General features: G+C 41.1%; 1 protein-coding gene across 2 annotated transcripts in view; it reads right to left on the bottom strand.

The window, feature by feature from the left end:
* The window catches only part of gpc1b (glypican 1b), a 106,142-nt gene that overhangs the window by 19,835 nt on the left and 58,804 nt on the right, over positions 1 to 27,503 (bottom strand). For both annotated transcript variants that reach the window (XM_034703458.1, XM_034703459.1), the window contains 3 exons: positions 19,847 to 20,005; positions 2,869 to 3,096; positions 2,611 to 2,774 (listed from right to left, as the gene is read on the bottom strand). In XM_034703458.1, coding sequence (XP_034559349.1) covers positions 2,611 to 2,774; positions 2,869 to 3,096; positions 19,847 to 20,005 — 551 coding nt within the window. The remainder of the gene's footprint in view (positions 1 to 2,610; positions 2,775 to 2,868; positions 3,097 to 19,846; positions 20,006 to 27,503) is intronic.

Genomic DNA, 27,503 nt, shown 5'->3' with positions numbered 1-27,503 from the left:
AAAAAGTTGAGGACACAGCAACTGGTGCAGCCCCAGAGCGACGCAAGGGAGGAATTAATATGATGCTGGAAAGAAAGTCTGAATCTGAATGTTGGGAACTCTTTTTCTGTCTTAAAACTCTCTCACTTTTTCCAAGCATCTTTGGTCTCTCTCCTCTCTGCCTCCTTTCTGCTCTTTCAGCACCTATTTTTCTAAGCTAATCCAAGGAAAACATAGCAAGGATTCATGCCATGTTTCTGGTTAGTTGGTAGCAAACACAGACTTCCTTGAAAAACATTTGGAGCACACACATAGGCGGAGAGAATTCCGTTTCATTTTCTAAAGCTTTCACTCGAGCGCTTTAACAGACTGTGGTAAACATCCTCAGCCAGTGGGCCCTTTAAGTGGCGATTCATAGCTATAAATAGGAGTGGTTGTCTCATTAGGGCCCAATCAATTGCAGACAGAATTACAGAGGAAAGGAGAGGAAAGCTAAGATACAAATTAGGGTACCGAGCTATTCACACTTCAAGCATAAAGAGAACAAAGCAGGGCCCAGCTTGGGGAAATATTAACTGAAATGCTGGAGTACAATTTCAAGGGGAAGAGTGGAGCAGAAAGCACTGAGTGGGTAAGAGAGGGAGAAGAAAGGATGCTGTTTGTAACAATCTTTTGTTATAGTCCTTTCTCACTTTTTCTGACTCTCTCATTTGTTCCCATCACAGCAGAGTCCCGTTCCAATCTGCATAAATACAACACAAGGCTGATTCTGTGCTGGGGAAGACAGGGACACGAACTGACGTACAAATTGGGGATTTGAAATTAAACAGTTGGTGGGAGTCTGTCCTTCTTTAAAATTGTAACAAACAAGCCTTGACTTGAATGACTCAAAGGCAAATCAGACATTCTGTCTCCTTTAACAATTCAGTGGATATAGCTCAGAAATTCCCTTTTAAAGAGAGTTAACAAGTATGTCCACAGTCTCTGTTATTACAATACAGAGTGTTTGTGCATTCCCTCAAATGACTTTAGATGACTGTGTGTCTAAGCAGAGCAGAAGGCAGCCCATGACCTCATTCAGAGAGGCTCCAGTGGCATGGCATTATCACTGGGATGACATTTTGTAATTTTGGTAAAAGCTGTGCTAATTATTCACACATTCTCCATCCCCAGGCTTGTGTAATGAACACATCACTCACTGCTTTACAGAAAAACACAAATAAGCATCAGACAGGAATTAAGATGTATCCACTCATGGGAAATGTACATTTCCAATGGAGAGGAATGCTGAAATGACAAGGTGCATGTTTTTCTGTACCTTGAAGAACCTCTGTACTCCACTGTGTATATATTCAGGCTGGTACAGGGTCTTTGTTGTACAAATCAACATAGCATGCTAACTATGCTAATTCTGCTCCTTACACCCCTCTGTTTTTGTTTAAGTTTTAACTGTCATGTCTATAATTCAACCAGACTAAGAATGTAGCTCCAGGTGAAGTACTTTAAGTTGTCACTGTCACTGTCTGTGTCTTGTTATCCACTAGCTACTCTGGCACCCCAGATGATCTGCCTTCATGGTTATTCTTGGTTGTATTCCCCGTGGCTATGGCTGTGCTTAGCTTCACTGCGTTCACGTACTAATTGAGACATCCGCAGGCTCCTTTATGTAGGTTTGACACGCGCTGGGCCAGAGGGACATGCTAATGCTAAACCAGGTTGCCTGAGTGTGATGCTAGAGAACAGTTTAGTATTTGTAACCAGAATTCCAAACATCAATCAGAGTGAAAAGGATCGCATAGATTGTTTTTTTTGACACACATCCAAACGTGTGGCCTTGTAGTCAACAAGCCGCACTGCCGCCTATTCCGTCATGCAACAGCTTTTTTTCTGGCACGCTTTATCTTTTCATGCTTACACACAGCCTGACCTTGCAATGCATCAGCAGGCAAGAATTGTAATATTCATCTCTTGTACAGCATCTGTTTTGTCAAAGGATGCATGCATTTCTCACAGGTCCACTGCTCTCAGCATTCTCCTTGCCCAGTGACTGATGGGAGATATTTTTCACTGCTGCATCAATACCAGCCACCTCCCTTTCAGGAGCTCAAATGATTTCTCAGTCTTGCTCTGATCTTAACCTTACTCCTGTCTTATACACAGAGGGGACCATTCCTCATGGGAGATATTAACCCTCCCCGTGGCCTGGGGAGACATTTTTCAGCGAGGCACTGACATTAACTGTTGTTGCAGGGGCTGATTGTCTCAGCCGCGGGCCATGCTTTATGGAGCCTTTCGTTTCCACAAACATTGATCTGCCACCGCTTTATACTGTGCACTGAGTAGTAGAAACAGGATGATGTGGATGTGGTTGTGTGTTAAGGCGTCTGCACAGACATGAATAAACCTTAACTGAGGAATACCAATGAACCTGGGATCGTAGCAGTGAGTATCAGCTTTACAGCAGATTAGACACCAGTAAAAATGAATGTGGGACAGTTAGTGGCTTCCATCAAAAGCAACGAAACTAACCCGAGATCGCAATTCCTGGATGGAGAGAATGTCATGAAAATAAAAGGGAAGAAATAGCCTAAGAAATATGAAAGAGGAAAAGGATGATAATGGAGGTTTTACCTGGGACACTTTGCGCATCACCTCTCCACTGACCACCAGCCCCTGAACAAAGGAACGGGCTGCCACAAATGTGCGTGTGACCACCATCTTCATCATACGGGGGGTGTCTCCGAAAGGCCGCAGTGTCTCTATCTGCTTAGACACACACTCAAGGTAGTCCTCACCTGCAATCGACAAACACAATCATTTCATTTTTATTTTGAGCATTCTTATTTGTTCTCTAAGTATGTACTGTTATAGGAAAAAATCTGGATGTACCTATGAAATATTGCTTGTTTGCTTGGTAGAAGAGCTTCTCAAGCAGTCTGGCCCAGAATTCGTTGAGCACCTCCTCCAGGTTGACATTGGATCCTCTGTAGTAGTGCTTTATATCCGTGTACAGTTCTGTGAAGACCTGGGAATTCTGCGAGTAAAGGGAGCCCCATGATGAAGTGAAAGTCTCCTGAAGACTAATTGCTGAGTGGTTTAGCAACTCCAGGAAGTAACCTAAAAAACATGGAAAGAAATTAAATGGTTTAAAGAAAAATAAGCACCACATACTATCATCCTCGTCCAAGGCACATAAATATATGATGAAGTTTTTGCTGCATACTGATACTGCTTCATACTGTCAGTCAACCTAAGGCTTAAATATGTGAGAGCATCCCACTGGGGGATGTCAGGGATTTGACAGTGCTTCAGGGTGCAGCGTATATACACTCAGAGTTTGGATTTACACACATAGGGTACAGGCAAAGGCAGGCGGTAAAGACAGACATACAGCTAGACAAACAGACAGGAAGGCAGTCAGGCTGTCAGTGCTGGGGGAAAAGTTAAAGTATGTAGAAGTCTGACTGACAAACTAAAAAAAAAGTAATGAAAATAGAGTAAGAATACTGCATCTTCACTTCACCTACACTGATGTTCTACTGCTTTGTCAAACCCATTTATATGTATGAGGAGGACAGGATATTATACATGCATTATACTGTGCAATGCAATAAAACTCAATTTATAACTGTAGCCTTAAGAAAAACAACACAGAGTCTACAAAACCTGGTCATTTCAGCTGAAAAACAATTTATGCAAGACAGCTTTATTTGATTGCATTGCACTGATTGGGCAGCTGCAGCTAAAACTGATGAATCACTGTACTGTGGTTCATGGGTCATAGGCTGTATCAAGATGCAAACATTCACATATCAAGTTTTTGTCTTGCATCCCAGCTTTTCTGTAGCCAGGGGCATAAACATTTTTACATCTACTTTGTGTGTAAACAATGTTTTTAAATGAGGCAGCTGTTCTGCCAAGGAAGCAGAAAGTTCACTGCAACAATATAAGCCAGAGCCATCCATCTATCCATCCATCCATGTATCCATTCAGGCACACATTTGCTCTGTGTTCCCACAATGACTCCAAACCTCATGCATAGCCGTGTGTATTTTCCTCTGTGTGTGTGTGTGTGTGTGTGTGTGTGTGTGTGTGTGTGTGTGTGTGTGTGTGTGTGTGTGTGTGCGTGTGCGTGTGCGTGTGTGTGTGTGGCAGCTAGATAGGAAGCTGCAGTCTACAGCAGTGTTTACTTGGTAGGTGTCTTATCTCTACCTGCCACTACCTCAGATCGGTTGGAGACGAGAAAGGGGGAAGTTATGGCCGCCACAGGGGACACCCCGCCTGGAGTTAGCTTAGCCAAGCTGTTTTCCCAAAATATCATGACATAGACAAAAAGCCATTACACAAACACATTCAGACAAAACAGAAAAACAACACGTCTTTTAAAGGTTACCCTGAAGCCAACATATGGAACCGCCAAGTCATGCTAAACAGCAGCAAAACTCCCCACACCCACATGTGCAGGGCCTGAAGACAAACACAGCACTTGGAGTTACATAACATGTTAATATGCTAAGCTCATCCTGACCCATCTGCCTGGCATTATCTAAGCACTGGCCTTGGTGAATACTGTATCTGTGCTCTGCTCATTAATAAACACTAGCCTGCCTGCTTCACTGCTGTTGTCTTCTGGCGTTTTTTGCACACAGGTCTACTTTTAGCAAAAGAGTTTCATGAAGGGACTTATTTTTAATTCCACCAGCAGACAGTGTCACTGGGATTTACTGTAAATCATATTCTTGCTTTTGCTACATTCAAGGGTCATTCTGTGCTTAGTGATAGCTTCCAAAGTCTTACTTTATGTCTGAAAAATGCTCTTAAGTCATCTCGGAGACATGAAGGGAATCAAACTCTATCCAACTTTGTTTTTTGGTTTTTGGGAAGCTCTGTATTCCGACCCATCAGGTCACGTTCCTCCTACTACAAACATGCTCTGCTGGTGCCATGACCAATTGTTGCACTTTGACGTTTGCCTCATTTGGGCCCATGCCCAGAATCATGTAAGCGTACATTATTTCTAAACCCCAGTTGCATAATGTCAGTCACATGCTTTGTGATGCTAACTCATATACAGTGAGCACTGGGCAAAATTATGTGGTCCAAAGGAGATCAAATATTAAATTTGCTGCATTGTTCAAAAATCTGCCAGCTCATAAATGTGACATAAGCAAAAACACTTTAAAACTTTAACTTGAAAGTTTATAATTGCCTGAAATTGTATGTGGCATTTATATTTTTGTTATTAAATGAGCAAATTGGATTTGAGACACTGCAGACAAATCAAACTATGCAATAGCTTTGTTTTTAGCCCTTCTTTAAGATAACAAGCACAGTGCAGGACCCAGTTAGAGTTGTGTGCTTGTAAATAAATGAGGGTAAAAGAAAAACAAGTCCATTCCCTGAAGGCAGTAAAGTTTGATGCAAAGTTTTCAAATATGCAGAGAAAACATTTTCAATAATCTCCTTATTATAGCTACAAAAAGGCAGAGCACAGAGCAATTGGTAATTTAATGAATAAATGCAGTCAACATCTTAAGAGTGTGACGCACCACGTTTCTTGGAATATTAAACTCGGTGAGATAACTGCTTCTGACATGCAGCGGCCGTATGTCCAGCATTTGTTTAGTAGCGAGACCGCCTTGCTGGATGACACATCATCCCCTTGTTCCTTGACCTCCTGTCACTCAAAGTATCTGTGAACACTGCCCTGGGCCAGCCTCAGAGTACCAGGAGAGCTGCAGATATGTCAATCATACACACACATTGGAGAACACCGGCATACACACACACACACACACACACACACACACACACACACACACACACACACACACACACACACACACACACACACACACACACACACACACACACACACACACACACACATTCAGGAGTCAGCAGAAAGGCACACGTGCACACAGAGAGACAAACTTCAAAGTGACAGCACATTCACATGTACACAGTTACACACAAGGATCAGAGCTGCACACAAACACACACATATACACACACTATCCTACACAGTGGCAGGCAGACAGACAGGCTGGGAGCGGCTGTGACAGGTGCAGCTTTGCTTTTAATCCACATTAGAATTCATTCCTGCTGGGTACTGTCAGCCATACTGTTAAAATGCCTCAAATTTGGCTAAGTGAAATGAGGTTTAGCAGCAATACTGCCATCAGGTGATTGAACAAAAAGTTATCTCCTCCATTAACAAATTATTCAAACTTGTGTTGACAGACTTAATGTGGTTGGGGTATGTTTGTTTTTAGGTGCGCTAAGAGTTCACCGCACACAGACGGCAGATCTTGGTAAATGGTATCACCCTGTCTGGTTCTCCTCTGCCCTACAGCTTTAGTGAATAATGACGATCATTAGTATGATACAAAGCCCCCTGTGCCTGCGTGTGTGCACATGTGCTTTTGTGTGTGGAAATGACCTTTCTCATTCTTCATCTGTTTGTGTTTCCATGATACAGGGAGCCACATCCCTTATTTCACCCCTCCTTGCCTTTATTCCCCCCCCCTCAATTCTCTGTCATCCCTCAAAAGCTTCACCTCAAGCCCCCCAACCCCTCTAACCCCCTAGTGTTTGCTCTCAGAGGAAGGACTGATGGGAGAGGGCAGCTAATTGTTCTATCCCAGGACACCAGGTGTGGAGGGGACGAAGGGGACAAACAGCAGTCAGGATTTTTCGGTGGGTTTTCCAAACGGTAGTCAAAGCTGCACCCGCTCACTATGTCCACATTCAAAAATATAGAAGTAAAATCAGTGACGTCAGTTGTGAAGGCGTTCTATTCTGGAGTCATTGATGCATTTGAAGTCACTTAGAATATCTCCAGAACACTTGATACAAGGATCGGATAAAATCTTCCAAAAATAAGTGCCATGTTTGGAATCTAACTTCTGAAATACACACCTGAAAACATCCTCACATTGTCCAGGTAGGGAGCATGTGTTAAAACAAACAGCCAGCCTACTAATCCTGACTTCATTCAGACTATTTCCTGCCTGTCCTCTCCTAAAACGTCCATGTGAAGTAGGAGTGAGTTGATGTGTGAACGCAGCGGGCAAAAGTCTGGAACATTCATGGCGAGCAAGTGGGCAAGGTGATGACGGTATTCACTTCTAGCAGAGTTCCTCTGTTTTTAACTCTTAAATGCTCAACTCAGCTGTCAGCATATCATCTTCAACTGCTGTGTTTTTATTGTAAAATGTCCCTGTACATTTTTTGATGATACTCACCCTGAAAGAGTCACCATTATGGAAGACAACCTCTTGAATGTCCTACCCAGCCACACCTTTTCTATACTGAATGGAGTACACTTCAATTGTTTTGTGTATTTATGTGTGTATCTTCAAGGATCAAAAAGCCACTATGCCTTGCGCATTGCTTCTACATACTGTCTGTACATATGCTCCATGCTGATGAGTTGTGCGATTTATTTTGATGTGTGCTGCTGACCTCTTGGCCAGGTCGCCCTTGTAAAAGAGGTCTTGATCTCAATGGGTCTCATCTGGTTAAATAAAGGTTCAATAAAATTTTAAAAAACTTAAATCGTAGAAAGTATTTTTTGTCTAACTTCCAGTCACATCATCTCATTACACTGAATATAAGTTTGATTTTTTTTAGAAGTTTCTCAAAGTAAGTATCACATCCTAATTCAGTAAAAATATGCTTGCTAAGATTTTAGTTTTTGCAGTGCATTTCTAGATGTGTGAGCATTTCCAACACTGATAATGTCTTGTTAAGAGGTGCATGCGGGGGAGGGCAAGTTCTTGGAAAAGTCAGTGCCACAATGTTTTGAAATTATCTTGAAAATGTCAGAAGTTCATGTGAGAAAGTGGACAAAAAGCCGATACTTCGACTTAATGATGGCTGGGCATAACTGTTTGCATGAATTAATAAAATACTGGTAATGAATAGGGCTGGGCGATGCAGACCTAAAATTCACATCTTGATATTTTTTAGGTGGAAGGCGATACAAATATATGTATATCTTGAACGTTTTTTTTAATGTACTTGTAAAAAGCTGCCCTGCTCCACAAGTGCAACAGGTAACATACCTTAAACGATATGCTAGGCCACTGCCTTAGTGATATCGCCCCTCTTTTAAAAACTTTTTAGGCATAACCCATGGGAAGGAAGCTTGCAACATGCATTGTTTCAGAGCAGAAGACTTTGAAAGCTTCACATTCCTGGTTGCAGCACAGAATTGTGTACACTTTTGTGGGGTCTGTTGTAAATAGTGGAAGAGATTGTTCAAACTTTCTGTTGCAACCTGTTTTCAGCTTTCTCTACAGGATCCATTATTCTGCCTTGCGTCTGAAATTTTAAACACGGACCATCTCCAAATAATCAAGCCAGTATTTTTGTTATACCGACCACTACTTTTCAGGTAGTGTTGCTGCTCCCATTCTTGTCTAACTCCAAGCCGCTCTATGCATTACCTCTCTCTGTGCATGAGCAGAGGGAGGTGCAGGTTTTTTTAGTTTCGGTTTCGCTCAGAGGAAGAGAGGAGGGGCTGGGTGAAGAGGAACAGATGGGGACGAGAGAAATTGGTGAACTGGCGGCTATACAGAAAATCACATGATGATACTTATTTTATTAGGATATGATATTGCCTTACCTTAAATCTCAATGAAAATGTATCAATTTATCTAAAAAAAACTTGATATATCGCCTAGCCCTAGTAAGTGAGGTGAGTGCCTGAGTTTTCTGAAGTAAGAACATCACATCTTATGTAACTTAAGTCACAAATGTGCATAAGTAGCTTTGCAACTTCACAACATATGACTTCCTCTTCACCAATAACCATATCTGACTGACTGACTGACTGACTATACTTGAAACAGTCAACAGAGTAGAAGAGATCTGTTTGAAGTACTGTCAGTCTTGTTCTCATCATAAGATCCTCCTGGAAACCTTTGTTGTCCATATTAATAACTAATGCTGTAGCTGTGTTGAAAAATAGTATTTATTGCGCAACAATGGTGCAATGCTCATTGTTTTGAAGATAGGTTTGATTATTTCATAGTGACTTTGCAATATCATTTTGCTTTTCAGTGTTGGAGAATTCCCTGTTGGCTTTATGATGACACTTCAAATGTTTGTACTGCATACTACATTAAATGTGATGATATAATACAGAAAGTATCCCTGTCACAATCTACCTCCTGCAGAACCAGCCTATATGTTTCCAGTTCCAACACACACACGCACGCACACGCACACACACACACACACACACACACACACACACACACACACACTGAGAATAAGCCAAGTCAAGCATGTGTGTCTTAATGACTTTCTTCCTGCAGTGAGAGGGGAGTTAATGATTTCATTTGTAATCACTCTGAGCTTCACATCCAGGCCACCTTGACATGTCAGGAGCTTATTTTAACTCCAGTCCTACGTTCTCTCACCCAGCTGCCTCTAAAACCTGATTAAAGACACACACACACACACACACATTTAAGTGTTCACACAAACCCTCCAACAGCATTGTATCACATATTAAGAATCTCACACTCCCCCACACTCTCTCAGTCTTTTATCAATCAATACTGAGCTCTAAACCAGAAGAGAAGTCTCTACCTTTAAGTGCTCTTTCTCTCTCTCTGTCTCTGGTGTCTCCCTATCTCCAGTCTTTCCTCTCTAAACTCTGTCTCATGTGTCAAATTGAGTTATTGACATATATTGGGTGTGATCACTGATGTTCATCCAGCTGTCAATCACTCACCCCAAAGGGCTTTGACTGATCCCAAGTTACTTTCTCACACAGTGGTATTAACTGACCGAGGCTTGTGCTACTCATTCCAGACTAATCCGGAATCACTTTTCTCATACTGAGAGCTTAGCGAGTCGGGCAACGTTTGCCACTGTCTAATAAAGTAACAGCTCACACAGCCTGATTGGACAATCCCATCTAAAAGCGTGTGGTGATTAAGTAATCACACACTGACAAAATGTCCCTGGTTCTCTTATAACAACTTGTCTGTTCTCACCAAACACTCTGGCCTCCTGTGAAAACTCATTTTTGAGTTTGTTTCCTCCAATTGGCAGTTGACATTGTCTTACATGTGCAAGAAATTATTCAAGGCACTTGGGACCATGCTGAAGGACTGAAAAAATAAGTGAAATATACAACCCAATTTCTGGCTAGGCTGGATTTTTTTGAATAACAAGAGAGGGGTTTTTTGGACAGGAAGAACAACCCACGCAAAGAAACAGTAGGAAAAACAAAACAAGATATTCATACACTGATGTAAGCATGTCTCTGACAGCATTATGTAGCCTTAGACGGTTACTTCCATACAGTACAGTGAGGACCATAAATGGAAATCTAAATGAGAAACTTGTCAGATCAAGTGCGTTTTGGCAGAGAACCAGACACTGACAAGGGAGGATTGGATAGAAAAGGAGAATCAGAGAGAATAAAAGAGAGTGGGAGTGAAAAAAACAGGGCTTCAAAAGCAGCAATTGTATATCTCTTTCAAATCTGACAGCCTTAATTCTATTTGTCCATTTGACAAGTGCTCAATGATCATATTAGTGGGATGGTTCTTTGGCAGGGAGGAGAAAGGCAGAGAGATCTCAAGATGCAGCATATGCCAAAAAGAGATGAGGAGAAAATCAGGTGGCATGTGTGCTGAAATATGAAACATAAGCATGCAGAGAGTAGCAGCAGTATTAGTACTAACATTTTAAGCGGCATATTGGCCTGATCTGTATCACAATACACAATCACGATGATGTGCTTGGTGAGTTAAGTCTGCAGAGTTCTCTGGGTGTAGCAGTTGTTTGGACAAGAATAAATTTGTGCTCCACTCAAAGTCAGACTACTGAGTTATGGCCATGTATTTTTGTCACATTGTGTTAGCGCCACCTGTGAGCTTAATGTCATTACATCTAGACTTCATGTATCTGTCAGTATCTACTAAAAAGTGCAAAAAAATTCTAGAGGCATTTGGTCATGCATAACATTTGTGGTGAAAAAACTATTTGGAAAAAGTAAATGAACTCCAAAACCTTTCACTTATACCATTATGCAAAAAACAGAGCATCACACATAACTGTAGCCCATTCCCTGGCCATTTCCCTCATTGGTTTAACACAAATATTTGAATAAAGTACTGAGATATTCTGCTAAAGACTAAATGTCTCTCCATCCCTTAGGTTAAAAGTGGGATCTTTGAAAGAGAAAAAACGCAGAGAGACGCACAAAACCAATATTTAATGCACAGGAATGCTCTCTCATACTTTGTTCCCCACTTACAGCCTCTTCAGCAGGCACCAGATGGTTTTTGATCCCTACTTTTTCAACCATAACCACCCTCCATCCACTGTTACCCAGAACTCTCAGCCTATCCCTTTGTTATTTCCCCACCTGTGCATGAACAATGAACGCATAAACACAACAGACACAAACAAACACTGTTGTCCCGGGCTCACTGAATTCACAAGTGATGATCTGGGAGCCATTAGACTGTTTATATGTCAGGCTGAGTTTCCATCAATAACAACACTTATCTCACACATACTGTGCCCCAGAAGCACTGAAAGCCCCTTAGCCAGCATTTAGATGCTATTAAAAGGAGCCCTATATTAAACAAGCAGACACATCACATAATGCGTGTCATTTATCAAGCGGCTCTCTGTGGTAGTCTTTCCTCCACTGTCTCTTTTTCTCTCATGTGACTTTCTCTGGCTAGTTTTACACACAATTTAGCCATGCCTGTTTTTCTCTATCCATCTGGTTCTCTTTTTCAGCATATCCAGCTTTTCCCTTTGCTTGTTTCCTCCTAAACTACATACCATTCCTTACCCTCACTATCATTTTGTCCTTTTTTCTCCCTCTATCACGTCTTACTTTCCACTGCTTTTCCCATTACCATCCTTTCTAGCATCGCATTCCTCTTTCTTTCTCACTCATTCACGCTTTTTTCTTTCATTCATTTAATCCTTCCAAGACCCCATCGTTCCAACTGAGTAATGTGTTTGGCATAATTAGGCCAGTGTACTCCTGGTCCCCACCAACGTGATTTGCATGCAGATAAAGTGAGCCAATCAAGACTCACAATGGGAACAGATGTCCTTGTCTCTTATGACATCATCAGAGGTGACCCTGAAAGGAGGAACATTAGAAGGTGGGTGGCGGGAGGTAGGAGAGAATCAAATCTGTTGCCTCATTGTGGGACAATGGCAACACGTTTGAGAATGAGTCATTGTTGTCCATATCTGGTAAGTATTAGTTTGGTGGTTTGGAGAGGAAAAGACTTGAACTTGGTCAAATTTGGTAAAAAAGAAAAAAAGAAAAAAAATGCCAGCCTGTAATTCACATTACTCACACAACAATGTTGTGCCCAAGGTGGAACTCTACAAGCCGTTATGAAAGTGGTGCTGTATTCCAGGTTGTAAGTTGGTAGTCTAACAAATTGTTGTAATTCTGCTGCTTCTCAACCAAACAGAAAAAAGCATGGAAGTTAAAATCTGGAGCTACATTGGTTTCGTGCTAGAACAACACATGTTGTAGCTCATAGATTAAAGGTAGCCGGCATGCAATCTGATCCAAGCTAAAGGCGTTTTTCGACAAGCAGGAACTTTACCCCTGAACTACATGCGTTTCGATCGGAGGAACCAGGGTCTAAATTTGGTTCAGGGGTAGATAATCTCCCACCTGAAAAGCCCCTGCTTGGGGGGTAGTACTTCTCAAAGGTCCTGGGACTTTTGGTTGAATGTTACAGTGTTTGTGGAGTTTACACAGTTGTTGAAATACAGAGGGAGTTCCTGGGAATGCATACAAGTTTAATTTTTTAGTAAGATGTAAAAATATTATTTAATTTATTCATTTTTCTCCATACGTCACTGGCCTAATATATCAGCACAACCAAGTGGCAACCTCCAGTCTCAAACTATGAAGCCCATGCGGAAGTGTTATAAACTGCAGTTCATCAAGAATCCTCTTGAGGCTGGCTGCAGAAACACCGGAAACCACATACACACCAATTAAAAAAAGACGATCTTTGCAGCATAAATAAACATGTTTACAGCCTGGTTCAAAAAACGGCTTGGCTCTACGTAGCTTATCTCTTTATCGGCACACACTGTACGGGGGGGGGGGGGGGGGGGGGTGATTTTTTTTCTAACGCAACGGTTCAGAAGATATTAAGATTAAAAGTTTTTGCCCAAATAAGGACATGACTGACTTGACCCCGAGTCAGGAACGCATAACTGTTGGCTAGGAGGCTCAAACTCCGCCTCTTTACGTCACACTCTGCCTGGTTGAGTTCTGCATTTCCAATATGGCTGCCACCGTCAACTGGCTTCAAAACAGCGCTCAGTAACAGATGGGTGACGTCACGGATACTACGTCCATATTTTATACAGTCTATAGTACAGTTTATAGTGTGCCTTTAACATGGCCTTGATTCAACTGAAGGTCAGTTTTTTTAGACTGTGTGGGATAATTTGAGGCAAAATTGAATCTGATAACTTTATACTGAAAGACTTTTATTATATTTTGCCAACCTAATTTGTATAGTTGAATGTAGAGCAAGAGAACTTCATGTTTAAATGTATTCATATACTTAAATTTATTCGGGTTTCAACCCAGAAACTCGAGCTTCTGCACTTGCAAATTACAGAAACTGCTCTCTTTGGGATTGCAGTGCAGCTTTTTCCCAGAATCAGAGCTTCCACCGAGCTGCTACACTACTCGCCAAAAAGAAGTACTACTGACTGCTTTACCCTCTGATGGCGTTGCAGCCTGGTCCTTTGATGCAAGTTTGGTTTTCTGTTTCCCAAATTTGATAGGGTACATTTGGTACGCTTGATGTCATTCTCGTGAATCACTCGGCTTCAGTTTTATCTCCACGGGAGGAGATGGTGTTACTTAACAGGCCAGCTGGGAGATGTTCAGAGCTCTACTTAAATGAATAAATAAGCGAGTGCTGCCTGGTCATCTTGAAAGGAGTGTCCCAATATGCCAGCAAAGCAGCCAGTACTCTTCAAATCAGATTAGGCTCTACAACCACTGATCTGCCTTGAACTGACATTGGCTGGAACACACGCTTCAATAACAGTTTGGCTGCTTATAAATACTTTGTGCCAGTATATTTAGTCTCTGTGTGTGTGCATGTGCATGTGTGTGTGTGTGTTGATTCAAGACCTGTGTAAAAATCAGAATAAAATCTCTTTATTTGACCTGTTCAGTGTGTATCCAAAGAAAATAGACTCTGTTATGGACACAATAAATCATCTGATCTTTAAAATGTTGCCCAAGTCATCCAATGTCTTGTTTTGTTAGAGCAAGTGTCCAAATCCTCAACATATTCAGTTTGCTGTCAAGCACAACAAAGAAGCTGCAACTCCAAAGCTGGACTCTTGCATGAAATAATGATTTTTCAAAAGAATCCAAAATGTTATGAGTTATTGCTTCATCCCTTATGAGATCTGCTATTAAAACACTCTAATTCAGGGTTTCTCAACTGGTGGGTCCTGACCCAAAAGTGGGTCGCAGACTCATTTTGAGTGGGTCGCGGGCCTTTGGCTGGGGAAAAAAAAGGAAGTAAAAATTCCTGTGCTTTTATTTTGAAGGGTATTTTTTTAGCGGAGTGCCGTCTATTCACACTCCAGGACAGCATGTGGTGATAATGCCCTGTAATGTTAAGTGACACCGTGCATTTTACTGTATAGAAGAAGACAATCAATGTATGTTTTATTCTTATGGGAAAAAAGCATGGCTAAACGCGAATAATACAGCGACTACATTAAATATGGACTTTATCATATTGATAATAAAGGATGACAAAAACCTCAGCGCGTTGTGTGCACCGAGTTGTTGGCAAGTGAAAGTATGATGCCATCAAAATTTGGGTTGCGGCTTATCGCTAGGGAGTGATGGTGGGACCCGAAGCCAGACCACTTGAGAACAATTGGCACATTCAAAATACGTTTTTCTCTTAACTTTGCAAGACTGTGACAAGCAAATACCGAGATGGATGGGAGCCCCATCTATTCTCATCGAGGCCAAGACAAAGACATAATGCTTAAAGGCAACAAGATTAAGAGGTATTTGTAAGCAGAATCTTGCAGGGTAATGGAGTGTTTTAAATGCTAATAAAATATTAATTCAATGACTCTCAGACAAAGCAGCAAAGATTTGTCTTCTATCTTGTTTTTAAATAAATTGATCAAATACCACTCTGTTCATAGTAAAGAGTGCCTTTTTGTTTTAAGTTATTTCAGGCAGCAGGTCTATTGAACAAAACACACAGATACACACAAAGACACGTACTTACACACCTACAGAGTGAATCCAGATGCCAGCAATGGCACCATTAGGCCAAACACCACCTGCCAGGTATAAGGCTTCCGTCTGCCTAACACACCTGGTTGCTACCTAACACGCTGCTCCCCTCGGTGCCATCACTCTCTGTGTCCTCTCTGACCTTTTTCCTCTCACTTCAGTGTAACACCATCTCTCTTTCTCTTTCCCACTCGTTCTGGCTACCCCTCTCCTCTTCCACCTGTTTATCTCCTACCCTCGTCCTTGTCTCGTTTTTCTCTGTTTCTCTTCTTAATCCATCTGTCTCATTTTCACTTCGCCCTCTTTCACCCTCCCCAGCATTATAAACTTCATCTTTGTTTAACGTAATATATTATTCAGTTTGTACACAGCATGACTGACAGCGAGGTGACTGAGAGAACCAAGTGCAAACCACACACACACACACACACGCACACGCACGACACATACTGTACACAACAACCGTTTTCACTCACTCACACAGTGACAAACACTAAATTACAAACTTACAGACACATGCATATAAACACAAATCTGCATGCTTACATTTATACAGTGCACACACTCGCCGGCCCACAGCCAGCTGTATGAGAGTATGCTGGTCCTCTAATCTGTGGCTTGCTTGGTTGGGGTTTCTTCCAAAGTCCCTGGACCTAAAAAGGCCGAGCCTGCCTGGGCTGGAACAGTAACACCCTACACTTAGCCACATGGCGCTAGCTAGCCCACACCCTGCTAAACACAGCCAGATGTGCAGGGACTGGCAGCATGGTACGATGTCGCTGAATTCTCCTGTAGTCATATGAGCGGAAAAGTAGGATCTGGCTGATTAACAATGAGCTAATCCTCTATTATTTTTTAATAACATATATATTACAGTATAATGTATGTCAAACATGATAACAAATCAAGATGTAACCACAGATTGTCTCCTGAAATGGTAAGGGACTATGCTTTTTGAGCTCGAAAGAGGAGTAATTTGTCTTCCTTTGCACTTTTCAACAGCTAAGTTTAACAACAGGATGTCTTCAGCAAGAATTGCTACATCCTGCCAAATTTACACTGATCATGTGGCCACAAACGTGAAGTATTTTGGTCCAATTAACCCCGGTCTATCGCTCAGCTCTTGCCTTCAGAGGACACAGTCAACAACAGATGGTTTTTAGACCTCAAGGTCCCAACACACATACATCTCTCCTTCCTCCATCAGCTCCGGCTCTCCCCATCTGATGCTCATTGGGGTGAGATAAGGGGACATTAAAACAGAAAACAGGGGAGAGAAAAGCGTTTAACAGAGTGAGTGGAGAGGAGAGGAGAGGAGAGGAGAGGAGAGGAGAGGAGAGGAGAGGAGAGGAGAGGAGAGGAGAGGAGAGGAGAGGAGAGGATGAACAGTTGTGGCTGAATATGAAATCAACAAAATAGTCTGATTAATTTCTGTTTCAAAACAGCAGCTATTGGAGATCTGTTGGTGTAAAACATCTGGCTGGCATACAAAAACAAAACCACGCGCCAAATGACTTCATTGTGAGGCAACACAAGTTATCTTGTTTATGACATGTGTTTCTCGGAGTATTTATCTACCAGTTTTTTGGATGCTGATCATTAGTGTGTTTATAGGTCCGAGCTGAGTGCTGCTTGAGTGTGTGTGTCTGTAGTCCCTGTTGTTAAACTGGAACACTGTTGAATAAGGTGCTTTTTCCAAGAATATAAAGTTTAAGAACTGTAAGATGAGATCAACTCACTTGGAGAGAGTTTGTATTTCGAGGACTGTTTGTGTGAGCATGTGCGTGTGCGTGTGTGTGTGTGGGTGTGTGTGTGTGTACTTGGCAGGGTGGCTGTATCCCTTTGGCACAGAAACAGCCCCCTGAGTGAAAAGGAGGAACCGTGAGGCAGAAGTACACAGAGCGATCGCAGGAGAGTAAAGAAATGTCACTCTGCTACTAATCACTGTGATCTGAAAAGGTCAGGCTAACTAGCCAAGCTCAGAGCCCCAGCTGACAGATCCATTGTCACAAACTGGCCAAGGGGAACGAGTGGAGCACAGAGACACCCTTCTATTAACTGGAGCAGGTCATTAGACACAAATAATTGCCTTGGTGCTCCACTGTTCCAAGATTGAAACCCCCTACTTTCCTTTTTTTTCTTACTGCCTCTCATTGCCTCTCTCACAGTCAGGACATTGTAATTAAGTCTGGATGTTATATTATAATATTAAGAACTTTAACAACACTTCTTTAAGTGCAGGAAGCATTTAGGTATTCAGCCTCTCGCTCTGCTGCTTTTTGCTACAACACAATAATCAAAGTGCTGTGAACATTTTATATTTAGGTTTAAGTTGAACATCATTTTTGGCAGGAACTGGAATTAATTGTTTAAGGATGAATTTAACACTCAAACTCCTGGATTTTTTTGTAATACCAGATTGACCGTAACATTCATTCTGACAGCTCATACACTATTTGCACAAAATTCTAATAAACAATAGAAATAATAATACAGAAAATGATGAAAGTGTATTAGTTAAAAACATGCTATTATCATTACACGCATGTTTAATTTTGATCAATATTCATTTTCTGAAACCACTTCATTCTACCTCAGATCTTTGGATTTGATAACTTTCCATAACACGTATCTTAAAGTATAATAAAACTCTTATTGGGCATGTATAACACACAATTGTCAAAAACAGTCAACATGATCATGACTGGAAAATAAAATAGCAATGCATTACAGTGCAGGAGAAGTAACTGATTTAAAAATCTAGATTTATTTACTGAGAAAAATGTTCATGCTGTAGAATAACAGTGGAAGTAATGCTCTCAGTGGGATCACTTGAACACAGTATCAGGTTGTTTCTGGGTCAAGCATTGCAAATTACTTTCAATGGCACTTGTGGATCAATTAGGCTACTCACATTTGGCACAGGTACTCTCAACCTGTGTAGCTTCCACACACTACCTTGTGACATGTGTCACAGGTGTCCCAAGTTTTGTTTCTCCACCCTTGACACTTCCTTCTCCTCTCTGTCTGCTGCTGCTGCTCTCGCTCTCGCTCTCTCTCTCTCTCTCTCTCTCTCTCTCTCTCTCTCTCTCTCTCTCTCTCTCTCTCTCTCTCTCTCTCTAACCATATAAAGTGATCTCTGTGTCACTCTGAGAAGTATTATGCAAAGTGATCAGGAGACATCACTGTCCAAACAGGCTCTTCACCTCTGTAAGACTTAGCCTCATCAAAGCTCCATTGCATGGCTTAAAACCTTCTGGTGCACTCATCCTCCTTAATGACATCCATTTCTTTTCAGTGCTATTGTTTATTACTTATTGGTTTTGCTGTGAAGCTAAACACGGCTTTAGATTTGTAATAGCGTACAAATAACAGCTGCAAACAATAGATGATAGGGGAAGAGAACCTTGAAGTCCCAAAAAAGTAGCAATCAACAAATTGATACACTGTTTAAATATGTCCTGGCGCTATGACCACTATGGCCATTCAAGGATAAACTAATAATTGAAGAGTTAATTTGCAAATGTGCAAAAAATGTTTAAATATGTTTTTTTCTAATGCTAGCTTTTGGTATGAACAATCAACTGAGGTTGGGTGGCTTTGACTAAGTCAAAATGACTTTACAAATCAGTGATATCTTGAAAATGTAACTTATTAGGCATCTATATCAAAAAGAAATGTTTCTTGAAAATGTATAAAAACGAAGTTATCTGTTTTTGCAAATGAACTCTTCAATTGTGTTTTGAAGTGTCTATTCTATTGTTAAAAAGAAATATACACATTTAGAATAAGTCTGGGTCTCACAGCTACAACGGTTTAATTTTCATAAAGTTATTACATTGAAAACAAATGTTAAAGGCCAGAATGACTGCCTTGATAGTTCTAGTGTTAAAGACAGGCATGAATCAAATCTTAAGTTAAATTAGGACAGCAACATGACCTTTAAATCAATAACTATTAGCATAAAGTCTTTCCAGCATCATTTATGTTGACTTTAATACACAGTCTAACTCTAAAACCTTAACTAAAGCTGACTGTGCAACTTATAACAAATTAAAAAGAGGGGCAATGCAACAAGGGTCCCTAACTTTGGTAGTGGTGATTGTATAACTAGCATGTTATTAGCATTTGGATGACACCAATCTGGTTTTTGTATTGTGGGAAGTTTTCCTCGGATCAGAGAAAGCAAACGTCACACAAGAGAAAAAAAAAGGAGACAACTTGGCATTCTGTCAACACCACTGCAAGGCATTACCAACCTCCTCTGTTGAAGCATGACAATAAATCAATGCGCTACATCAATCTGAAGACAGTGTAATAGAAGGGCTTTAACTTTCCTATTTCACTACTGTCAGTGTGTGTGAGTGTATGTCTGCATTAGTGTGTAGGCTGGATGTTGTCCAGAGTGAAAATGTGATAATAAAAATGCCAAAATGGGCATGACAATGTGCTATCAGAACTAACAAAGAAACAAATAAATACTTCATTACGGAGACATGCACACAGCTATTTAGTCTTATTCTCGCTTTTCACTGTGATGGCACCACTCACCGTCAAAGATCTTGTACTGTCCAGTGAGCGAGGTCTGTAAGGAGCGACCGGCGTCTTTAAGTAGTCCCTCCATCTCCCTGCGGCTCAGTGTGGCCAGGTTGTCCTCCATGTCACTGGTGCAGCAGGTGTAACCCTGGGGACAGATGCGCAGGTGCTCCCCTGGAAGGTGAACAAGTGGAGAGGAGGAGGAGGAGAAACAAATGTAGAATTAGAAAAAAAGTTCTGTCAGATCTCAACTAAACTGTGATTAACACTTTTCTAAATTGCAGCTGTGTAAAATACTCGACTGCAAACATGAATATGACATGAGGAATTATCAGCAGTGGCTGTGTTTATAACCTTAAACCTCAGCTTGTTGGCAGTAGCGGAGGTAAGGCCGCATGTGTGCGCCCGCTTGATTACCTGGCAACATGTAGAGAACTCTGTGGAAATGGGAGCAGTGGAGCAGGACTACAGCATCAGCTCCCATACAATTTTAATGAGCACTCCTGACACGCATGCCTGTGCATGCAGTTGCAAACATGCACATGGACACACACAAAGTCTGAGAACCAGAGAAGTAGAAAAGATTTGGAAGCTTGCTCTTGTTGGGAGAGTAAACATGCGCACACACACACGCACGCACACTACTAGAAACCATAAGAGATCATTTAAAGAAGGATTGTCAAAGTGTGTTTAAAGTGCAAATGTTTAAGATGGAAATAACGTCATCCACATCAGCGCAATCGAGCCTCGAGCAAACTAAATTCAGGTGGTTGATGTTTATTTGCAGGTGAAGAGAGCGGATCAGGTATGATGCAATACTTTGGCTTGCACTGAAAAATTACTTTTGAAGTTTTTACCCAGCCATTCTTACTATTTCAAGCCACACACATTCACACATACACTCACAAACATAGGATAAACCCAAGGTGAAACTCATCCGCACGATGATCAAAACAAACAAGCAAAAAAAAGAAAAAAGCCACTAAGAGGTATCAAGTAGGGTGATAAAAAAACAAGGTTTCAGATTTTCCTGTCAAACTCTAAAGAAAATAAAGAAAACAGATCGCTTTCTCCTTTCTTGTCAAACTGGAAAATGTATCAAACCTTTCAGTGCACGTACTATATAGACAAAAGCCCACAGACAAACATCAAAAGGGAAGTGCAAAATATGCAGATAGCATTGCAACCCTTTGTGAGTCAGTGCCCCAAGGTCACATCTTTTTGTAGAGTGTTCTGCTGTTTATGTGGGAGGATAAGCTTTAGTTACTTATTTTTCAAAGAAAGAGCATCTTCTCAGATTTTGATCAAAATTTGTGAAAGTATGTGAGGTGGATGCCCCTACCCACTATGTTTCTATTGTTGGAGAATTGTGTTTTACTTCAAACCTTCAAAGTGAAATGGGAAACATGTTGGTGAGAGGTTGCCCCTTGCAGTTTTAAGTCTTTGTGTTTTCCATTAGTGGGAGTACAACATGTTAAAACAGGTGCTTAGAAAACAGTATTTTTGAGAGATGTTAATAGATAAAATTATGCTACTTGTTACAGTGTTAAAAGACAGAAAACAGGCTGTTAAATTTCTTTTTTAGCTTCCTGTGTGCAGTTACCTCCGTGAAAGACCTAACTCACTGAATCTCAGAGTTTACCTTCCAGGCTAAAGGCCCTAAATTCACTCCTCAGCACACAATTCTATTCATTTTTTTTCTTCCCTGCCAAAGGCTCTCCAGAAATCCTCTTGTGTCATGCAGTCCCTAAAATTAAAAACTGTGACTAGTTTGTTTCTGTTGAAGTTGAACCCAAACGTAAGGCCACTCTTTGTTGTATTATTGATTCTTTTTACAATTTGAATTCTTTTTTAAGACTTTTTCTGTAATGAGTCATCTTCCAAGTTTGGAAAGTTTGGAAGAATATCAGATATTTCAAATGCAGTCCCTGAAAACTTTTCCAAGTAAGACTGAACAGAAGAACCTGGAGATGCTCCAAAAAAATACAACATTAGAAACATAATAATGCAGAAAAAAATTGCTTTCAATTCCAGTATTTTGTTTTCAAGTGGAACCTCAGAACTTTTTTTAATTCCAATTACCCCTCCTTCATTTGTTTCAGGGCCAGGTCTTATTTTTGTTGCCAATTTTTCATAGACACTCTCCATTGCTCTTTGCCATTTGAATTATTTGGGGGGTTTTCTATTTTCTGCCTCTCAATGTCACAGCAAAGATGAACCTGATACCTGCACACAGTCTACATGTGACAGTTATCTGGGTCATATATTTTAAGCACTTAAAAAGCACCATTACAAATGCAGCAAAGAATAGACTCTGAAAACCATCCAGGTTTTGATTTCATAACTCTAAAATAAGAAGAATGAGATCCTCACTTGCTTCTATATCGGCTAACACAGGACATCTTTGCTGTATCTTTAATGCAATGCTTCTTCATTTTCAGCATCTTTGCTCCTCCTTTGTTTATAGACTGAAGTCAAATAACAAGTCTATAACTAAGTCCTAAAATAAGCCCGCTAATGGGTTGAAACCTCAGGCTAATTAAAGCTTCAGGGATAATACACTCTGACATAACTGTAATATGTCAGCGTCATAATCACATCACTGAGCTTAACATAGCTTGGACAAAGGCAAATCCAGTGCAGTAAACACACATAAGTACACAATTAATGATTTCACATCCCTCAGGCTGTCATTAGCATGCACCTGGCGGACTTTCAGCTGACGGTGAGTCTATAGGCACCGTGCCGCCATCGATAGCATCGACCCTGGCATCCTTACCATCGTTAAAGCTACTGATTCCTACTCACACTGGCTCAGCGATTACAAGCAGGCTTTTCACCTTCATTTACTGTAGTCATAGCCTGAGTTAATCACTGTGTACCCTCCCATCAAGTGTGCGATCTCAGCTTTATTTTACAGTCAATGTGTGTATGACAAGTACCGATGCACTCCACTGATTATGTGTCAAGAAAGTTTCTGTAACTGTCCTTCAAGAGTCTCACACAGGCCAACTCTAAAGTGGAGCAATTAAAGGCAATTTTGCTCTTAGAAGAGGAGAGTGGAGGAAAGGCTGCAAAGATCGGAGGAGAGGATGACTTTGAGCATCTCTCAGCATCTTCTCGCTGGTCATGGTGTGAGTCACACTCACACATCAAGAGAGAGAGAGTTTGAACCTGGAGAAGGACACTTGTGTTTGATTTTTGTGGAGAGGGAATAATAAACTGAATGAGAAAGTGAGGATAGGAATACAAAGAAATTGAGAGGAAAAAAAAGAAAAGAGGGCAGATTGAAAGAGGGAGAAGCCTGATAGAGGCGGGCTGACAATGCAATAAGGGGTCAGATGTAATCTGTCAGCCTCTGGGACGGTCATTTAAATGCTTCGACTGGTTTTAGTGGCCGTTTCCTCCGCTGCAGTCTACTTTGAAGGACATCTGTGCGCAGAACAAGAATGCACACTTAGATGCACACATGGATAGCAGGAGAGGAGGTGTGAGGCTTCCAGATGCAGCCAAGCAGAAACAGACTCTTTACAGGGTCAGTATGCACTCACAACATCTGCATAGTGAACACACACGTGCATGCATGCAACACACACACAGTCCTGGAATCACACAGCAGGAGAGGTCGCCAGTAACGCAGCATCTCGTTTCCAGTTGGGTAAGCTAACAGTGGGCTTAACAGAGAATAGTTCCATTTGACTCAGTAAACTGGAGTAAGCCTTTGTGTTGGGATGTGTGTGTGTGTGTGTGTGTGTTTGTGCAAGTCTGTGTGTGCCTATTTGGGTGAGAGCAACAGTAAGCCACTCTCGATCAAAGTGCAAAGGAAATATATCCTTAACAACCAGACTTGGCTCTCTCGCTTTTACACTTCAACTCTCTCCCGTTTTCCCCCACCTCTCTTTTTTACACACACACACACACACACACACACACACACACACACACACACACACACACACACACACACACACACACACACACACACACACACACACACACACACACACACACACAGACAAACAGGACCAACACACGCGCACACACACTCCCACACACTAACACATTAACACACACACTTTTTCAGCCTCCTAGCCAGTGGATACTAGAGTAATCAGCAGAGGAGGACAGCTCAATCTGGAGCAGAGCTGTGTTGGTGGGAGGCTTCACCTTAAGGGCCACAACAGAGAGGGCAGCTAATGTTAACACTTAAGACATCCAGTTTTCCTGTGCTTACAATACATTTTCTATACTTGTAGCCTGCTACAATAACATGTTTTCATTGCATTCCACAAGACCAGTCCTCCTACATTAGAGATTTACCCTTGCATTACTAATTTCCAGCCTTCCCTTGGATATTTCCTGTCTCCATTGTTTCGGAATCGTTGCTGCAGTTTGATGAAACTTCATGGAATGCCTGATAAACTTGAAGAATATGGTCATGAGCATAATAATAATAATAATAATAAGAAGAAGATGGTTCCTGTCCCGCAAGAGAGGATGAATTACAGGATTTAAGCTGATTACGCAGTTGGTGCAGAGAGTTGTAACAAAACCACTCATGAATAAGATCTGCTCAAAATTAAATGATCTATTCAAATGTATTCAAATTGTCGGAGTAGGTGCTCTGCATTAATCAGCCTCCTTCTGCGAGGCCAATCAGCGCGGAGGTAGTAAGCCAATAATCTGCTAAGATTACACACATCTCTGAAACCACCCACCCACCCACCCAAACATGAATCTATGCCTCAGGGCAATATTAGGAAAACTAACTGCTCACTTTAACCCCACGAGAGTCTTCCATCACTTCTCTCTCCTTTCTTTTGACGGCCAAATGGGCGAGCAATTCCCTGACCATTAGCTTATCACCATTCACCAGGGAGGAAGGCTCCTATTAAACAGCAGTGTGGGAAGGCAGAATAAGGTCGTGCACACTGTGAGGAAGAATGGTGAGAGTGACAGTCAGAGGCTTTTAGAGATGGTGGGAAACGCAGAGAGAGGAGAGGGCAACAGGAAATTAAGAATGAGTCTCAAAGCCAAAGTGTCTCGGTGATTTGTCTGGGAGTCTGTGAACAAAACAGGAGAAGTCTTAGAGCTGGCCTTGTCAGTTTATTAGTGTAGGCTTCTATCTTTTGGGTGTATGAGTACTGAAAATCATCGGTGTTCCACAACATGATGCAGAGTCTAGTTTTGATTCTAAATGAAATGTGATTGAGTGATTATTTTGGATTCAGACTGTGAAAAGCCTTCAGTGAGGATTTTTTGTCTGTTTATTGAAAAACCTTGGTGTCTGTGTTTTTATGAAAATTTGCCATAAAATATTCAGTTTTTTTATCACTTTGGCTCTTTTCGCCTTTCAACACTGTGTATATTCAATTCGTTTTTAATTATGACAACCTTTTTATGCTTCCGCCTCACAGGAAAAAGTCTGCATAGAGCCCATGTAGACTAGATAAATAATTATACAGTATTTTACATTTATATTTTAGCACTTCCAGGGTAAGAAAAAAAGTTCAATGTCACCTGGAGTGAACTGCAGACACTGCTCCATTGATCTTGCCTGTCAAATACACAAACAGCCCAATAATCAAGGCTCTAATCAGCGTAAACACAGGGGGTATCTCTTCCAACATGAACATCAAATCATTCCTTACCACCTTTCATGTGCTCTAATAGCACCTTTGATTAGTTTCTTTTAATGAAGCACATAAATGGCACGCCATCATTCATTAAGTTGCTTCAAACCTTTATTTTTCATGTCACTAAAGCTTCATTCAGTTGCTTGTGCTTTTTCAATTAGCATCTTGTTTGTTGATCACAGCTATCAGTATTCTGTTTTTGTTTACACTTCAGTTGCTATCAGAGTGAAATTACAAAACATGAAAGTGGGCCGGTTCCCATATTTAACACCGAAAACTACACACAGTTGAGGAGACAGGCTGAGAAAAATATGCGGCAGGATGTGGCGTTTAGAGCCAAGGGCTGAAAGAGATTAATAATATGCCCACATGTGAGCAAGGTCGCAGGTTCGACTCCCAGTGGCATCGCTATATGGTGCATGTCATCTCCCACTCTCTCCCTGCATTTCCTGTCTCCAGCTGTCCCATCAAGTAAGGGCAAAAAGATGAAAATACAATCTCTGAAAAATAATAAGAAGCCCCTTCCACATATGTCCTTCATCCCTGAAAATTATTCTGACATCTTCTGGATGGACTGCATGTGTGAATGTAAACAACCAAATCTGTTCACCCCAAATTTATCGAGACTTTCACTTCTCTCTCCTAAATGTTCATGTAAAGTCAAGGTTAGTCAATGTGTGATGATGTTAGAGTTTAGCAAAGTTCTGCTGCTGCAAAGTGTAATGCAATGTGTCCTCTAGGGATGACCACAATTAATCGATTATCGATTAATTGATTGTTAAGAAATTACTCGAAACACACATTTTTGTTATCAATTTTCCGTCACGTGGAACAAACATCATGTGGTCTCATATTACACTCAGCTATCAGGGAGGTGTTTTAAGTTTAAAGCATGTTTCGATGTGAATCAGCTGTTAAAGGTGTTGCGCACAGCGGAGACGCTCAGCTGGCGGCTGCGGCTGCGCGTCAGGTGTCCACGTACGCTTTTTTAAAAGAGGATCAATACAAAACTGCTGCCAACAACGACACGGACACAAAGGTTGACAACTTTAAACAGGATATTTCCCACCTTTGGATACGAAGGCAACAGACAGGTGGGAAATTCTGGTACGCTACGTTTACAGACCAGCAACTTCAGAGCCGTCTGGGCTTTTCTCCAGCGGGAATGATTATGACCCGGTTGCGCTCTCGGCTGACACCTGACCGAATACACATGATTATTTTTCTCAATAAGAACGAGGAGACAGAAAACTGGACACTGAGTCTGAAGTACTTTTCTGTTAGTATTATGAGCCTTCACTTTATAAGGTTATGTCCGCGGAGAATATTTTAATGAGCCTGATCGTTGATAATCAGCGTGTCAAACGTGTGCCCGTATTCAATCCCGTCAGTGATATGCATTTTGTTGCTGTAGAAATTACAATTTAGGGGGAAAACAACCTCGTTGGCATTTTTTTTGACTTAAGAATAATAATGTTTTTTTAATCAATTAATCGATAATTGATCGTTAACATTTCCAAAAATCGATAATGGAAAATACTTAAAATGTACATCCCTAGTGTCCACCTGTATTATTACTCAGATGTGTTGGATACTTGATTGTTTTTAGTTAAAAAAAACAACATCCACGGTGATAAATTGTCAACAGCAACATTGACAAAAGGGAAAACCTGATCACACGTCATATCAAATCAGTCCACTGAAAGGAGTTCGGCACCTGCCTGAGTGAGGACGGAAATGTGAACAACTTCTGCTGTTCATTTCAAACACGTTTAATGTCCACCGTGACCGTAGTACAACCGAACACCGAACGGCCTTGATGCATTCACTATACTGTGGGAAACAACATCACTCTGCCTGTAATCCGTATAATCTTAAAGGGGAGAGCACAACTCAAAACAATACTCTACTAAACTGACAGGCAGTACACAATTTGAAATATATTTGTTGTAAATGTAAATCAAATTATGGAAATAACCTCAATCTGAGAAAAATAAGAATGTACAAACTAAAACTTCACAAAAATCTAATTTTAC

Source organism: Notolabrus celidotus, chromosome 15 (genome assembly GCF_009762535.1).
Source record: "Notolabrus celidotus isolate fNotCel1 chromosome 15, fNotCel1.pri, whole genome shotgun sequence".
Lineage (NCBI taxonomy): Eukaryota > Metazoa > Chordata > Actinopteri > Labriformes > Labridae > Notolabrus > Notolabrus celidotus.
Note: the sequence above shows the minus strand (reverse complement) of the source record. Positions and strands in the feature narration are given on the sequence as shown.